The 17,872-nt window shown below is 37.8% G+C and overlaps 1 protein-coding gene across 3 annotated transcripts in view; it reads right to left on the bottom strand.

Annotated features, from left to right (window-relative positions):
* RAPGEF5 (Rap guanine nucleotide exchange factor 5) overlaps positions 1–17,872 on the bottom strand; it is a 216,591-nt gene that overhangs the window by 129,706 nt on the left and 69,013 nt on the right. For all 3 annotated transcript variants that reach the window (XM_060157140.1, XM_060157138.1, XM_060157139.1), the window contains exon 7: positions 8,148–8,196. In XM_060157140.1, the coding sequence (XP_060013123.1) occupies positions 8,148–8,196 (49 nt within the window). The remainder of the gene's footprint in view (positions 1–8,147; positions 8,197–17,872) is intronic.

Here is a 17,872-nt window from a genome sequence, read left to right on the forward strand (position 1 = left end):
TACTCTATTGATTGACAGTTACTTTTATTTCTGTTTGTATGGTGAGCTGAAACCAAAAACTTTTTCTTTATACTAATTCTTGTTTTAATAACCCTTCGCAGTGAGACATAAATCTGGCATGACCACCTGAGCCCTAATTAACAGTTTGACTGCAAGACAGATATTAGGGTAATCAATTCCTTCTGTCAAGCCCCAGATGTGACAACTATCATTTTAATACTTTTTTAATTAGAAGTATACCAGCTTCTTTTTCTTCTTCCTTAAAAAAAAACCTCAAAATAGTTTTAAAAAACAGCAATGAGTATACATAGGAAGTACCATTCTACAGCTACAATTCTGTTTGATTAAGGCTGTGCTTAATAGTTCTTCATTTTATCATCTCCTAACTACTCAGTAATCCATTTTCCTTTTTCAGACAGCTATTGACTTAATGTTTTTTATTCATGAAACATACATTGTGATTTAAAAATAGCAAGAGCCATATTTGTCCTTGCTCACCATTGTACCCTCATGCCTTACAATGTACCTGGCATACAGTAGGTGCTCAGTTAGAATTTGATAAAGGAATGAAGGCAATAACCTATGACTTAGGCTCTCATACTTTGCCACTTATTTTTCATCCACTCTCAATGCCAACTCAAACAGTGAGAGCGTAGGGCGAATCAGGTAGATATCTCCTTATTTCCATATTTGAATTCTCTGAATATTTTAATATCACCTTGTTGGTTATTTTTGCCCCTAGATTGTTTCCCAAACTTGTTGTGGTTTGCGGAATGTATGACAGAAAAGTCTGTTTTTCTCTAAAACTATCTTCTTTGCTTATACTACTTTTCTAATCAGAAAACATATTCAGTTTTGTCAGGGACAAAATAAGAATGCCAACTATATTTTTATTATTCAACTTACATCATAGGACCCTAGCTCATGAAATAGTATGAGGGAAAAAAAAGGAGTTATATGGATTGGTAAGACAGAGAGAAAACAGTCATAATTGACAGATGCTGTAGTTGCCCATACAAAAAACCCAAGATAATTTTAAAACAAGCTACTGGAATTCATTTGAGTTCAACACTTTTGCTAGCCACAAAAGCATGAGTTCTCATATAGCAAAAGTAACCAATTAGAAAAGATAATAGATGTGGATCAACAAACTGATCCAAAACTATATATGGAGAGGGAAAAGACCCAGAATAGCCAACACAATGTTGAAGGAGAAAAAGTTGGAGGACTGATATTACCCAACAGCAGCACTTACTATAAAGTTACAGTAATATAGACAGTGTGGTACTGATGAAAGAATAGACAAATAGGTCAATGGAACAGAATACAGAGCCCAGAAATAAACCCATACAAACATAATCAAGTGATCTTTAAAAAAGGAGCAAAGGCAATAAAATGGAACAAGGATAGTCTTTTCAACAAATGGTACTGGAACAACTGGACATACACACACACAATAAAAAGAACCTAGACACAGACCTTACACCTTTCACAAAAGTTAACTGAAAATGGATCACAGACTTAATGTAATGCAAAACTATACAATTTCTACAATGTAATAGAAGAAAACCTAGATGACCTTAGGTATGGTATGAATTTTCAGCTATAACATCAAAGGCAGGATCAATGAAAGAAAGAAGAAAGGTAAGCTTGACTTCATTAAAATAAAAAACTTCTGCTCTTTCAAAGGCAATGTGAAGAGAATGAGAATACAAGCCACAGACTGGGACAAAACATCTGCAAAATATATCTGAAAAAATGACTGTTATCTAAAATATACAAAGAACTCTTAAAACTCAACAGCAGTAAGAAAACAAGCAACCTGACTGAAAAATAGGTCAAAGACCTTAATAGGCACCTCACCAAAGACGATATAAAGATAATAAATAAGCACATGAAAAGATGTTTCATAGCATATATCATCAAGAAAATGCAAAGTAAAACAACAAAATGTGCAACACTGACAACAACAAACACTGGTGAAGATATGGAGCAACAGGAATGCTCATTCACTGCTGGTGGGAATGCAGAATAGTAGAGCCAGAAGATAGTTTAGAAGAAGTTTGGCAACTTCTTACAAAACTCAACATACTCTTACCATACGATCCAGAAATCACACTCCTTGCTATTTACCCAAAGTGGTGGAAAACTATGTGTTCGTGGGTGTGTAGTTGAAATCTGCACACAGATGTTTACAGCAGCTTTAGTCATAATTGCCAAAACTTGGAAGCAACCAAGATGTCCTTCAGGAGGTGAACAAATACATAAACTGTGGTACATCCAGACAATGGAATATTATTCAGTGCTAAATAGAAATGATCTATCAAGCCATTAAAAGACATGGATGAACCCTAAAGGCCTATTATTGAGTGAAGAAAGCCAATCTGAAAAGGCTACATACTGTATGATCCCAACTATATGACATTCTGGAAAAGGCAAAAACTACGGAGACAGTAACAAGATGAGTGATTGCCAGGGGATGGGAGTAGAGAGGCACAAACAGGTAGAGGAGAGGGGATTTTTAGGGCAGTGAAATTATCCTGTGTGACACTATAATGATAAATACATGTCATTATACATTAGTCCAAACCCATAAAATGTACAATACCAAGAGTGAACCATAAAGTAAACTAAGGACTGTGGGTGATACTGATGTGTCGATGTAGAGTAATGATTATAACAAATGTACCCCTCTGAGATGATGGCAGTAAGTGGGCTGTGCATGTTGGGGCAGGGGGGATATGGGAACTCTGTGTACTTTCTGCTCAATTTTTCTGTGACCTTACAACTGCTCTAAAACGTAAAGTTTATTTTTTTATACAGTGTCATGAAAGACAAAGAATGAGAAACCTTCACAAAATAAGAAGAGTATAACTTTAAAAAAAAAGTTAAATCATAATAGTAACCAAAACTACAAGATACCAAAATATACATCAAGCAAAAAAATGTACAAAGCTTTACGGAGAAATTTTTAAGACAGTACTGAAGATCTGAAAACAATGGAACGATATCCTAGGTTCATGAATGCAAATACTTATCTCCAAAGTGTCAAATTTATCTGATGACCTATAAATTCAATACACTTTAAGAAATCCCTATAGGGGTTTTCATGGAACTTGACAAAATAAAGCTATGAAGAAAACAGAACAATAAGAAGAAACTTGCTTTACCCCTTAATCCCCCAAAAGTCTTCTTATAGTGTTGGTAACTGAAACAGGAAAGTGTAGTCAAAGGAATAAATAGATCAAAGGAATACAGAGACCAGAAATAAATTCAAGCATATATATATAAACTTTATATATGATAGAGTCAGCATCATATCCAATGAACACTACTGGGGTAACTGGTTTAGCATAAGGAAAACATAAAACTGGATTTCTACCTGACACCATATACTAAAATAAATTCCAGATGACTTGAAGTCTTAGACATGAAAAACAAAATTTTAACACTCTCCATACCAAGCTACTGACCTAGCAATCCATTGTTAGTAACTTATTATGAGAAATTAATTGGTAAAGGGCAAAAAGATATATACGAGAATATATCTTCGAGCCCTTCTATTATCATTCATAATAGGAAAACTATTAAAACCTTAAACATACAACAAAGAATTAGTTAATAAGTTGTATGGTATCAATATAAACATACAACAGCTAACAAAAATGATACAGAGCTGTATTAGTGCATGAAAATGAATCCTATAAAAACTGGATTTATAGATACAGTAATCAAGGCTAGTACTGATGGATACCAATGGAGTCTGTTCAGTGGAACAGAACAGAGAATGCAGAAATACACCCACAAAAATATGCCCAACATATTTTTGACAAAGGTGCAAAAGCAATTCAATGGAAGAAAAGATGGCCTTTTCAATAAATGGTGCTAGAAAAATTAGACATTCATAAGCCAAAACAAACACAGAAGAATCTTGACATAAGTCTCACATCTTATATAAAGACTAACTCAAAATGGATCATGAACTCAAATATAAAACGTAAAACTATAAAAACTTTTAAGGAAGAAGAAGACGCAGGAGAAAATCTTTGGCATCTGGGACTAGACAAAGACTTAACCCAAAGACATGATCCATTAAAAAATATTGATAAATTGGACTTCACCAAAATTAGAAACTTTTGCTCTGTGAAAGACTTTGATAAGAAAATGAAAAGACAGGCTACAGACTGGGAGAAAATACTTGCCTAAGGATTGCTATCTAGAATAAAGAAATCTCAAAACTCAACAGTAAAAAAAAACCCTCAAACAATCCAATTAGAAAATGGGCAAAAGATATGAACAGACATTTCACAAAGAAGACATTCGGGTGGCAAATAAACACATGAAAAGATGTTCAATGTTACTAGCCATTAGGGCAATGCATACTAAAACATGTCACTACACACCTATTAGAATGGTTAAAATTTTAAAAAATAGCGACAACATCAAATGCTGGCAAGGATGCAAGAACCTACATCGCATATACGTTGCTAGTGAGAATGTAAAATGGTTCAGCCACTCTGGAAAACAATTTGGCAGTTTCTTAAAAAACAAAACATGCAGGGCTTCCCTGGTGGTGCAGTGGTTGAGAGTCTGCCTGCCGATGCAGGGGACACGTGTTCGTGCCCCGGTCCGGGAGGATCCCACATGCCGCGGAGCGGCTGGGCCCGTGAGCCATGGCCACTGCGCCTGCGCGTCCCGAGCCTGTGCTCCGCAACGGGAAAGGCCACAGCAGTGGGAGGCCCGCATACCGCAAAAAACAAAAACAAAAACAAAACATGCAATTACCAAACAATCCAGCAATTGTACTCCTGGGCATTTAGTCCAGAGAAATAAAGACCTACATTCACACAAGAACTTACACATGTAGTTTTATTCATAATGACCCAAACTGGAAACAACCCCAATGCCCTTCATGGGTGAATGGTTACATATAGTGTAGCACATTCATATGGTGGAATACTATTCAGTTATAAAAAGGAATAACCACTGATATACACAACAACCTGAATAAATCTCCAGAGAACTATGGCAAGTGAAAAGAGCCACTCCTACAAGGGTTCATACCGTATGATTCCATTTAAGTAATATTTTTGAAATGACAAAATTATAGAAATAGAGAACAGATTGCTAATTGCAGAGGTTAAAGAGGAAACAGAGGTAGGAGGAAAGTTACTGTAGCTATAAAAGACAAACACGGAAGATCCTTACAGTGATGTAAATGTTTTGTATCAATGTCAATATCCTGATTGTGACACTGTACTTGAGTTTCACAAGATGTTACCATTGGGGGGAGCTGGGTAAAGGGAATGTGTCATCCCTTATCATTTATTACAACTGCACGTGAATATACAATTATCACAAAATAAAAGAGCACATGTAAAAAATTATCACTTTTATAAAACTGCATATATTATATATAAAATATCTACATAGAGAAATATGTAGATATTTTATTACAACTATATTACAATATGTAGATATTTTATTACAACTATATTACAATATGTAGATATTTTATTACAACATTTATTACAACTGCACGTGAATATACAATTGTCACAAAATAAAAGAGCACATGTAAAAAATTATCACTTTTATAAAACTGCATATATTATATATAAAATATCTAATAGAGAAATATCTGTAAATACATACAGAAAAGAGTATTATTGGTTATCTCTGTTGGTGAGATGATGGGTGATTTTTCAATTTCTTCTTCATACATTCATGTATTACCAAAGTTTTTCAATGACTATGCTATACTAATAAGAAAAAAATGAAGCTATTTTCATTATGATAAAGACAAGTAATACAGGCTCATTGCACACACTTTTTTCCACTGAACATTTTACTGTATTAATTCTTTAAAATATCATTTTAAAAACTATTTAACATTCCATTTCATTGATCAATTTTACCATTTCTCTATTATGGGAACTTAAGGGTTGTTTCTAATTTCTTACTGTTAAAATAAGCAATGAAATAGGTTTCTTCTACCTGAATCTTCACATGCGTCTCTGATCACGCCCAAAGCTAGACCTCCAATCATGGAGTTACTGGCTTATAGAGTAACTATGCTAGAACGCACTGAAAAGTGGCTTTTCTGAAAAACTATGAATTTATGTCCCCATCCTTGGTGCATTTGTGTTTCACTCTGTCCCTGAGAGGTTGCCAATGTAGTATTCACACTCCAAGCTCCACAGATGAAACGAGTAAGGAAAACAGACATGTTAACGTGATGGCGTAATAAAGTCAACTTCATACCAGTCTTTTACTTTGCATAAGCTACTGTGTGTGGGTCTTGCTTACTCCCCTTCATTTCTCTTCACCTCCAGAAAGTTCAAACTTCTTAGCCTGACACCCAAAACCTGCCTCATTCACTTGGCTGCAGCCACTCTCACATCCTTGCTGTTCCTCAAACTCATTTCACACACCTCTGCCCAGAGCTCTTGTCTGGATGTCCACAAGGTTCACCCCTCAGTGACTTCACGTCTTTGCTCAAATGTGCCCTACTGGGGGCCTTCCCATCCCACGCTGTGTAAATTAGCAACCCCCTTCTCCAGACCCATCTGTATTTACTTGCTCTGTTTTTCTCCAGCAATGACAAGAGTATATGTTTTTACATTTTTTTTTTTTTTTTTTGCGGTACGCAGGCCTCTCGCTGTTGTGGCCTCTCCCGTTGCGGAGCACAGGCTCCGGACGCGCAGGCTCAGCGGCCATGGCTCACGGGCCCAGCCGCTCCGCGGCATATGGGATCCTCCCAGACCGGGGCACGAACCCGTGTCCCCTGCATCGGCAGGCGGACTCTTAACCACTGCGCCACCAGGGAAGCCCAAGAATATACGTTTTCGATTATTTTCCCAACTTTTTCCGAGACTTAAGAAAAAAATTTTTTAACCCCTATCCTCCAAGGCACTGTCATCCCAACTCATACAGACTGTAAGTTTTGTCTCCTTATGTTTACGGGAACCACCATCAGCTCTAGCACAAGTTATTTTTAAGACTTCCCTCCTACAACCTTTATACTGGTGTCCTTTCTCCATCTTGGCCTCCACCTATGCAGACACCCATGATCTAATCCCTGTCCTCAGAGGAGCCCTTTTCACACTGCCTGAGCTCTGTGGGTCTCTTCTCCACCACCCTTACAGCACCCAGTCTCTGCATCCTCTACATCAGCCAAATCAACATAGTATAAACACAATAAGCTACTTCATACTAAGGTGTGTTTGATTCCAGAGGTCACTGAGAGAAAAGCAAATTTTTACAGTTTCTAGCTAGAAAAAGGAAGATGTAAAATGTATGATTTCTGTTCTGAAGACATTTCTGTTCCACTTATTTCTTCAAACTTTGGCAACTCTTTGATTTTGTCATAGAGTCTTCACCTGAAAAGTCTTACTCTAGTTTAACATCTAGTTTAACATTAGCTAAGTCTTATTCTAGTTGAACATTAAAGTTAAACTAGAACAAGACTTTAGCAGTGACCTCCTGCCTCTGAACAGCAAAGGATGCCTCCTCCTGACACTCCTCCTTTCAAAGCAAGTTTTTTTCTACCTCATTGAGTCTCTACGTCATATCGAATTTCAGCAGAGCCTGGCTTTCTCTCCTCAAGATGTATCTGAAAGCTCCCTTTTCCTTTCCACTTCTTACATCCACAGATTGTTTCCTAAGGTATTAGGAATCAGATCCACACAATCAGTCCCTATGGGATGCTATTAAATGTTATGAGACAATTCAATTATTTTTATAAGAAGCTACTTTGAGATGAAAAATATAAAAAAGAGACCACCATTATGTTATTTAGATTCCTCTGTCATTATGATAGGTAATGCAATGTGGTTTGCTTTCTTTTGCTGGGTACCTAGACTTTTTCCATGCTTGCAGTGGACTACAAACATATTTTAAATTTTTAATTTCACTTTTCCATGAAGTATGAAATAAAGCAAGGCAGTGTATATCTAGTTTTAAAGAACGAGATATACACCTGTGCTATTTTGATGGTAGAATAATTCTTAAAACATAATGGAGACACTTTTCTGCATTTTATACCAAAGCTTCCTGAGATACATTCAACTGCTCACAACCACAGGACACGTGAAATATCCCCAAAGAATCAGAACCTTCCTCCAGCCCCATGAAAGACTACTCACCAGACTTCCTTGCTTTCAAAGCAATAACAGCTGCTAGCTCTCTCTGCACCTAACAAAATATTAGGGGGAAAAACCAAATTAGAATAAGAAAAATGTAGCTTTGTTTTTAGATATGCAACCAAAGTTAAGAGCTGTTGCATTAAGTTTGCTGCCATGTTTTTGTTTATTTGTTTTTAATAATATGGAAAAACCTCTGCGTAGGAATTTTAGGCCAACCCTCATAGAATCTGATGGACTTACTTTAAAGAGAAATTAAACAGTTGCCAGAATGTACACTTTGGAAAACATGGGTACTTATGCCATGATGATGAGAAGTACCTCAAAAACATAACTGTGTAACATTCAGAAATAATGCAAATAAATTATTAAAACAGGCAAAATACTGTGGCAAAGATATTAAATATTCTTTATCTCTCAAAGATTCTAGTTTATAGAGAAATTCTAGAAAAATTGAGGTAGGTGATCCTAGTTTAATTTGACCTCTGTTTGAATACAATGAAGGATCACTTGAGGCTTCACAGATGTACAGCAACCATTTCAGATATTATGCTGCATAAAAGCAAGTGCTATCAACACACAGGGCAGGTGAAATGGGGATAGGCAAGATGACCTTTAATACCCTAAGTGCCTTAAACCTCACTCATTTGTCCAGATTTTTGCTTGCTTACTCTCTCTCTCTCTCTCTCTCTCTCTCCCCCCAACACATATGCTTAAATCCTTTCTCAAAAACATTCTCAAAGAGTAACATAAAACAGAGACCGAAGAAGATAACCACAGTCACTTTCAAAGATAACATGGGAAAAAAAAAGATAACACGGGGATAATCTTTGGGAAATCTATGTTTGATAGCAAAAAATTTTCATAATAAGCAAGCTCATTCCTCTTCAGGACACAATCTTTTAAGCTTAGAAGAGTGTGAGTGTGTGTGTGAGTGTGTGTGAGAGTGTGTGTGTGAGAGTGTGTGTGTGTGTGTGTGTGTTTGCAGGGGTGGTGATACTGAGTTTGGAAGGGTCCTGCAGCTTATTATACTAATGACATTTTTAAAGGCAGAGCATGAAAGCTCAAGGTTAAAGATTTGCTATTGAAATCAATCTAATTTACATTGATGTACGTGAAGGCAAAAGTAGCCCAGTGAGTCACTGGGACTCTGTTTAGGACCAATTTCACAATGACCAGGGTATCATCATCCCTGAAGAAGGCAGCTTCCCCGCCCCGCCCCCCGCCATACTGCTTTACTGCCGTGCTTTCCCTGGCTGGCTAGTATGAGTGCCATTCAAAAGGGTATATATACTCCTGATTTAACTGATTCGTCGATTCCTTAAGACTTTCTCAGGAAAATTATATTGTAATCAGAAGATAATCCGTCCCTTTCTAACCGTGGGAGTCTGAGACCCAAAAATACTCATGGGTAGAAGAATTTATAGTTGAAGAACTTATGGGGGAAAAGAGAGCTGGGGGAGACAGGAGTGATGATTAATCAGAGGAAAGCCTTTATAAATACTTGTATGTGTAGTAATAAAACAACAACAAAATAAAATATAAATTAGTGCCTATTTTATATATTTGAAATTACGTGTAAGGTTTATCGTAGTAACAGCATCTCTCTTCAGAATTTTCCTCTGTTACAGTGTCACAAATGTTTGGGGTAGACAAAGATGCAGATTAGAAACACTCACTGGGACCTTGTGGATGGCGTCCTGATTTTATGAGCTTCTAGGGAAGACTCCACTGTGGCTCAGAGACAGGAAAAAAGCAGAGATGGAAAAGGATGCAGAAGGTGGATCACTTAATTTGCATACAGAGGATCAAAAACTGTCTTCTCCACCCTCCATCAGTTTTCCATACTTGATATCCTCATCATGAGAGCTTCAGTTTTTCTTTCTCAAATTAGAAATAAGGCTCAAAATAGAAATAGCTCAGAAAAGGAAACTGTTATATTCCCAAAACTGTATAAAACTACATCTTTTCAAAGATTTGGTACAGAAAGAAAGGGAGAAAGGGCATGAGAAAGAAACCAACATAGCACTTTTTGGGAAGCCAAGAAATGAGAGATGAGCAGTGAGAAAGAGAAGAACTTCACAGTTAAAGTTACAAGGAACCTAAGCTTTTTCCTTTTTTTGTATTTTTCCGCATAAAGTAAATGAGATTATTCTACTGTACTACACTACGTCCCCTGAACATCTGCAGTCAGGGAAGACATAAAAGTGTTATGTTCCTGCCCCCGAGGGAAACTGTTCCTGACCAAAACCCCAAGGGTAGGTTATTCTTCCTCCAAAACACAAAGGGGGAAGAACAGACCAAGCAAAACACAAACTGGGTAAGATCCCGTTAGAGGCTCCTAGAGCATCTTCCCCGCACTTCTTTTTTTTTTTTTTTTTTTTTTTAAACACACAAGCAATGATGTAATTCATCATTTTCAGTTGTGACTAATGCCTGTCTTCTGGGCAGAAGCTCCTCCAAGGCAGCCACCTTTTCATCACACTATCCAGGGCCATCAACACCCATTCAGTGACCCACAGGAGGTGGATGCAGAGGTAACCTTAAGAGAACAGAGACAGAACCTAGGGGAGAGAAAAAGCTGCCTGAGGAAGGACAAGGAAATGCAAAGGGAAGACACTCCCCAGTAAGAAGGGACTGGCAGCAGAAATCTTCAGAACATATTAGAAGGACTCAAAGCCTCCTTTAGCAAATAATTGTTAGGTTTATACTGAAAACTAAAACTTTGAACAACTGCAGAAACGGGGACTAGAATTTTCATTAAGCACCAATAAGGGACCTGTTGGCACTGAAAAAGAAATATAACACTCCAGCACCGGTCAAGTCTTCAGGTGCCTGAAATTCTGGCCCACATTTTGATAACAATCCAAAGCAAAAACCACCCTGCTAAGATGCTCCCGAATTCCTAACATTCAGGAACTGGTTAAGATAATAAATGTGTGTTGCTTTAAACCATGACATTTGGCGGTAGTTTGTTACGCTGAAAAGTCTTTTAGAGATGATTATTTTTTCTACTTGATCTACTTGTGTTGTTGGTTAACATAAGTTTCTCTCAACATGACAGAAGTGGAACCCTCTTCTCAGATCAGTTTCAAAAAAAAGTGTACACATATAGAGCCAAGAGCCATGTTCTGACATTCGCCATTGTTTTTATTTAATGCTAAACCACCGCCTAGGAAATTAGAAGAAATGCATTGTTCTTAATCTGACAGGAAGTACCTTATTACACTGGTCTTCCCTATTACAAGCCTTCCCTACTATGATCTGAACCCTTGAGGCTAGATGTATTCCAGAATTCAATATTTTATATAGTTCAGAAAGGTACCCTATCTAGGGCACACCCTCAGTGAGGTCTTGGGCAGTAACTTATTATAAGAAATCAGACACATTAATATTTCTGCGGGGACACATTAAAGGCAGGAGCCCACTGTGCCCCCCTTTGCCTGGCAAAGTAATAAAGCTATCCTTTTCTATTTCACCCCCCGCCAAAAAAAATTTTCTGCAATGAAATGTATGATTATTCATACTAAATGGGATAAAGACAGACTAGGAAAGGCCTCAGGATTTTCTACTAAATATATTCAATTTAGGTTAGATTTTTGCCACCAAGTAAGTTATAAAACCCTATTCTTTTTCAGGGCTTTTATATTTCAGAGCTGTCAATAATGGATTGTAAACCTCTATTAACTTTACACTAAAAGTTTCTCTCCGTCTTTTTCTCTTGTATCTTCTTGTCAAATACCTATGTAGTCAGTACGTTTTGTCTACCAAGAAATGCTTTCTTTAAATAGCTTGGATTTTCATGTATTTCAAACCTGACTGCACATGAGAATCACTTGGGGAGCTTTAAAAAAACAATTGATACCTGGGCCCCAACTAAATCAGAATCTCTGGGGAAGAGGTCCAGCCAACAGTATTTGCTGCTGCTGCTGTTTCCATGTTCCCTAAGTGATTCTATCTAGGTTGTATCCAGGGTTGAGAAGCACTGCTCTACTTAATATCTTAGTTTCCCCGAGACTCAACCTTTTAATCTTATAATCATTTCAACTGACAACCAATCTTTACTTTTTATTTTGTTCTCCTCTAATTTAATTCATTTGTAAAGGAACATGGCCTTCACTGTGTTTTAGGTATTAAATTATGATATAATCCAATCAAATGATAAGATTCAGTTACTACATCAGCAGTTTGACAGACACGATCTACTCAAGCACAAGGAAAATTGCAAGGGAGCTTTTTAAGAAGCTTAAACTTTAAAACATAGTTTACTCAGTATAAAAAGAACCATGTAACTCAAAACACATCTGCAGCTTCGGGTATATTTGCTCTTGTGAATATTTAAAGAGAGGATAATTAAGAGACTGATAAAACACATCTCTAATTTTTCTCTCTCCTCTGGGTACTCACCAGCAATTTTAAAATGTTTTAAAATGCTGAAATGTTTTGGCTTCCTATCTTCAATAACCAGCAGGACTGTTCACAAAATAGCCCTGAAATTCAACAAGAATCAGAGCCAGTCTTAGTTCCAGTATTTTGTCTTTTTTCTCTGGCACTTTATAGTGCCTTCAGCCTCAAAATACAAATGCTCGAAAAGCTGTTTTGCATCAGTACAAGACTCAAGAGGCAACAGGAAGTGTCAAATGCAAACCCTGAGCGCCAGGGATCACGTCCATGGGAGAGGTTAACTGAGAAGACATGGCAGGCTTCCTGGGGGAACAGACCCTTGAAAACCAAGTGTGAAGCTGGATGGGAAGTCAGCAAAGGTCATTGTGGAAGGACAGATCAACAGTGGCAAAAGTCTTACCTAACCACAGGGCCATTCTCAAAAACTAATTTTAAATAGGATCATGAATTCACGAATTCCCTAAAGGTTTTTAGTAAATCTATTAACCTTAGAAACATTTAAATGTTGATACCATGATAGAAATGTTTTTAAAACACAAAACCCATTTTCTCAATTACCTAAATTAAATGTAAGAAGAAACATAAGCCAATACTCTTCCCTGTTTTATTCCCAAATGTACTTACTTTAAAAACACTATAAAATCTTAAGATACTATGGACTTAAAGAATTCTAGAAAAATAAATAACTATGCTTCTTAAAGCCATCAACGTACTTTTGGATAAGACACAAACTGAGCAGTGATGGTGGCTAGACTTCTGTCCTATGAAGGAATAACCACGGGCTCAGGAACAATTTTCTTTGTTCCTTGGAGGCCTGTTTTCCTATTTCCAAGTTCATTATTTTGTTCTGAAGAGTTAATATTGCCACAAGAATGACACATGGATAAACTTGTGATTGCCTGTTAATGTCAACCAATAATTAGAAAATTAAGAAAGTTATTTATTTATCTGTCTAGACAGTACTGCTCTCCATCTAATAGTTTACTTAACAAATAGTTCTTTTCCTAATAATTGCTCTCGCCATATCGAAGATGTTTGCTAAGCATGCTGGAATGATAAAATATGCTTATGCTTATTCATCTATTTCAAGGCTATTAGGGATATTTTTAAAATTTCATATAGACATTGTTGAACACATACAGATATGCCTATTCATTTTATTATAACTTAGACAACAGCTGACCATTCAAAGACTAATACATATATAGAAGTGTCCTGAAACTAACAAAATAAAGTGGAATGAAGCCCTACACGCAGGCTTTTTAAGTCTGGTATTTAAGTCTGCTATGCATACATACATCTACTATGAGACAGATTCACATGAAAAAGATGTGATAATTTTTAGTTGATCATAAGCATAGTATACGCTAACAATGGAAATGTGATTATCTAGAAGTGGACAACGATGTTTTTAGGAATATTACTAAAATAACATTCAGGTCATAAAAAAATGATGGACTCCAGAGAAATCAACATCTGGATGGTATACGCTTTGAAGTACCATTTGTTTAGGTTTAGGAGGAGTCGAGAGCATCCAAAGGAGGACGACCACAGGGTGGCCACCTCCTTGTAGACAGTGAGATGGATGGAGCAGTCTTCATCTACCTTGTCCTCTCTGCAGGGTTTGGCAGGTTACCCACCCCCCTCTTCTTGACCACTGGGATTCCATGACACCATATGCTCCAGGCTTTTCTCTTTTCTCTCTGACTGCTACTTCCCTTCTCCCAAGGCTTCCCTTTCCTCTGTCTTGGTTTTGATGATCCTCAGTGATCTATCCTTAGCCCTCTAGACCTTCTTCTCTTTCCGTTCATTCTCTCTAGGCAACCTCATTTACTCACAGGGCTTCAATTATATCTGCACCTCCAGGGCCCAAAAGTCTCATATCCATCCACCTCCAAGACTTAAATGTCCCACTAGCAGCTCAAACTCAACATTTCCAAATGTGAAGTCACTGTCTTACCACTTTCCTCCACCCCATAAACCTGCTCCATGGCCCATACCCCCAGTCAGTGAATGGTACCACCATGTACCCAGGGTCTCAAGCCAAGAAGTGAGGTACCCTTGATTTAGCTCAGCCCACCATCTTCTCCCAACTCAGACCGCTGTCTCTCATTTATCTCTCTTCATACCACATCATATATTATATAAGATATAATCTTGTATCTCTTGCTAAAAAACTCTTCAAAGACTTCCCATGACACCAAGACAGAGTCCAATGTCTAATATTGCATATATAGTATTCTTTTCATCTGGTCTTCAGTATCATCTATATCCATACCTCTTCTTAAAATCCATGTCTTAAAAAAAAAAAAAAGAATCCATGTTCCAGCCTTAGTAAAATAGAACACTTGCAATTCTGTGAACGCACCATGGTCTTTCTTTGCTCTGAGACTTGCCACGTGCTCTTCTGTCTGGAATGCCTCCCCACCTCCCCACTTTGCATGGCTGTCACTTACTTGTCCTTCAGGTCCCAACCTAGCTGTCGTCTTCTCATGAGTCCCCCACCTCCCCCAATGGAGTGAAGTCCTCCCTGTTTATTCTCTGATAGCATTCTATACGTACCTCAGTTGTAGCACTACCACATGCTAGTGAAATCTCCTCTTTAGCTGAGGGTCTCCAACAGTAGACTGCAAGCCCACTGAAATAGACTCCTTTACTCATCATTCTGACCATGACTCCTAGTACCACTCCTGACACGTATTTGTGATCAGGAATGCAAGTCAAGTGTTCGCAGTTGCTGCTGAGAACAGAAGACTTAGGGGGAGCATGATCATTAGCTTCAAATATTTGAAAGGGTGAGGGTAAAGTTCAGAACAGTGGAGAGAAGCTGCAGAAAGGCATGTTTTAGCCCTACGAACATTCAAATAATCAGAGCTATCACAGTGGAAATGGTCTACTACGTGAGGTTCAACGGAAGATGCTTTATAAGGGAAGGCAGATATCAGAAGCACCCCGACCAAGGGTTTGTTCTAAAGATTTGTTTTATGACCGCCTCCTATCCAAATCATCCACTATAAAAAGAGAACAAGCGTGAGCCTCCTGGGAGAAGCCGTATCTGTCAGCCAGCAGTTGAACAGGTGGTGATGTTATAGCAATCTAATCTTCCCAACAGAGATAGAGGGAGTGCAAACCTTAACAAACAGATGAAAAATAACTGTTGGAGTCCATTCCTTCCTGTGGAAATCTCCTAAATTTCATGGCACAAAGAACAGGAGAAGCTATAGATGTACTGGCTGAATACAATCTGAAAAGAGCAAGCAAATGACACTGACATCTTTTCAAAAGAGCAGGTGTATCTGCTCCTTCAGCCTTCAAAGTTGCTCTTAAAACTCTTGATACAGCAATTTCCCCAAAGCCCTAACTGCTGATCAACATGAATTTTTTGACAAATAAAAATTTCATATATATGAAAAGTGTTTTAAGGAAACAAGTATACATTGGACATTCTGGGTTTTGCTATAACAATGAAATAAAACATTGATTATGCGTACATCATTAAATTTAAAAAATTTTTCTGTCTCAAGTTATTTTTTTCCATTTTCTGGTAAGACCAGAGTATTTTCAATCTGTGTCACATTTAAATGATTCTTCAATAGATTTATATGATATAATGTATTTAACAAAGTATCTTTAAAGACAATATAATTTGCAAACTCATGTCTTAGTATGTCTCTTATTTCACATTATATGTCATTCCTTACATGTCTTTTCTCAGTCATCGTGTTCTTTGGAACTAAGTTTCTAAACTGTACCAAGAGTATAAGTTCAACACTAGACATTCTAGGGATCTTCTATGGTAAGGATCTCCCATCTGTAGGGGTAGGTCCTATAGAACCTTGCAGGGATGTGATATTAGAAACTCTTGCATTGGCATGAATCCAGATCAACTAAGACCCTTTCCAACTAGACAGTCTATCTACAAAAACCGCTAACACAGGAGGGCTTCCCGGAAGAACAAGATTCAGAACGCAAGATCCAAAAGCCTAAAACAGGACTAGGAAATCTCCTATGCCAACCTTGAGAGAAATTCTGGGATTCTGTTTGTTGAGGCTGGATCACACCTCTCCACCCCACAGCACAGGACTGCTGTGAACATTAAATGAGTTAATACCTATAAAACATCTGGGAATGGTGCCTGAAACAGTAAGTACTATCTGAGTGTTAGCTATCATCATCACATTACTGTAAGTAATATAGTTGAGCTTAATAATAAATTATAAGAGCAAAGTCCAATCTGTAGTTGCTTTAATATTTCATATGTTTAAGACCCTTCTTCCCACCTACATTTTGAACTCCCTGACAACCAGTAATGCTTCTGCTTATAACATTCCACCTACATGGCCCCCACACTGCAACTAGCATAAAAGGGACTGATATGTTTCACCGAAAAGTTGTGAACAGTGCCTACAGTGCTGGTACTTCTAAAAGCTTTAAAAATAAGCTTTGAGATTTCCACAGAATTCCGAAGCTTTTACAGATGTGTGAAAGACAGACTTTAGCTTTAAAAATTCACTTTGAAACTTCAGAGGGATCAACTGACTAGCTGTGGCCTGGCAGCTTTTGACATCTGAGACATAACTGCTGATTAATGAATCAAGGGATTGCAAATATGTATTCAACAAGGAGTGTGGATTAATTTGGTATTTCTGCCGTAGCAAATCACTACCCGTCTAGCAGCTTAAGAAAGAGGACATCCATTTATCAACTCATATTTCCATAGGTCAGGAGTCAAGGGACAGCACGGCTCAACTGGATCCTCTGCTTAGAGACTCATGAGGCCAAAAACCAAGGCATGGGCAGGTCAGTGTTCCCTACTAGAGGCTTTAGGAGAGAATTCCAAGTGCACGCAGGTTGTTGGCTGGTTCCTGCTTCTGTAGGACTGAGGTGCCCATTTCCTTTCTGGTTGTCACCTGGCACCTGCCCTTGGTTCCTAGAGGCCTCTCTCTGATCTTTGCACGTGGACTCCTACTTCTCAGAGCCAGTGACACCATGCTGAATCCTTCTCGTGCTTAGGCTTTTTCTTTACGCTCTCTTCTGCTGTTTCTCTTTGATGCCTACCAGAGCAAGGTCTTTGGATTAGACTGGGTCCATGCGGACAATCCAGGTCTGCAGCCTTACTTATATCTGCAAAGTACCTTTGACCATGTAATGTAATATTTACAGGTGCCAAGCAGCACATTCATCTTTGGGACCACAGTATTTAGGGATCTATTCCCAGGATGAAGAAAATCACTTTGATGCATGATAGACATAGAACATATTAAGCCTTCTTTATTGACAAAGGAGAGAAAAATACCATTCAGCTCTCTGTTCACATGTTGACA

The sequence above is a fragment of the Lagenorhynchus albirostris genome, chromosome 8, assembly GCF_949774975.1.
Source record: "Lagenorhynchus albirostris chromosome 8, mLagAlb1.1, whole genome shotgun sequence".
Taxonomy (NCBI): Eukaryota; Metazoa; Chordata; class Mammalia; order Artiodactyla; family Delphinidae; genus Lagenorhynchus; species Lagenorhynchus albirostris.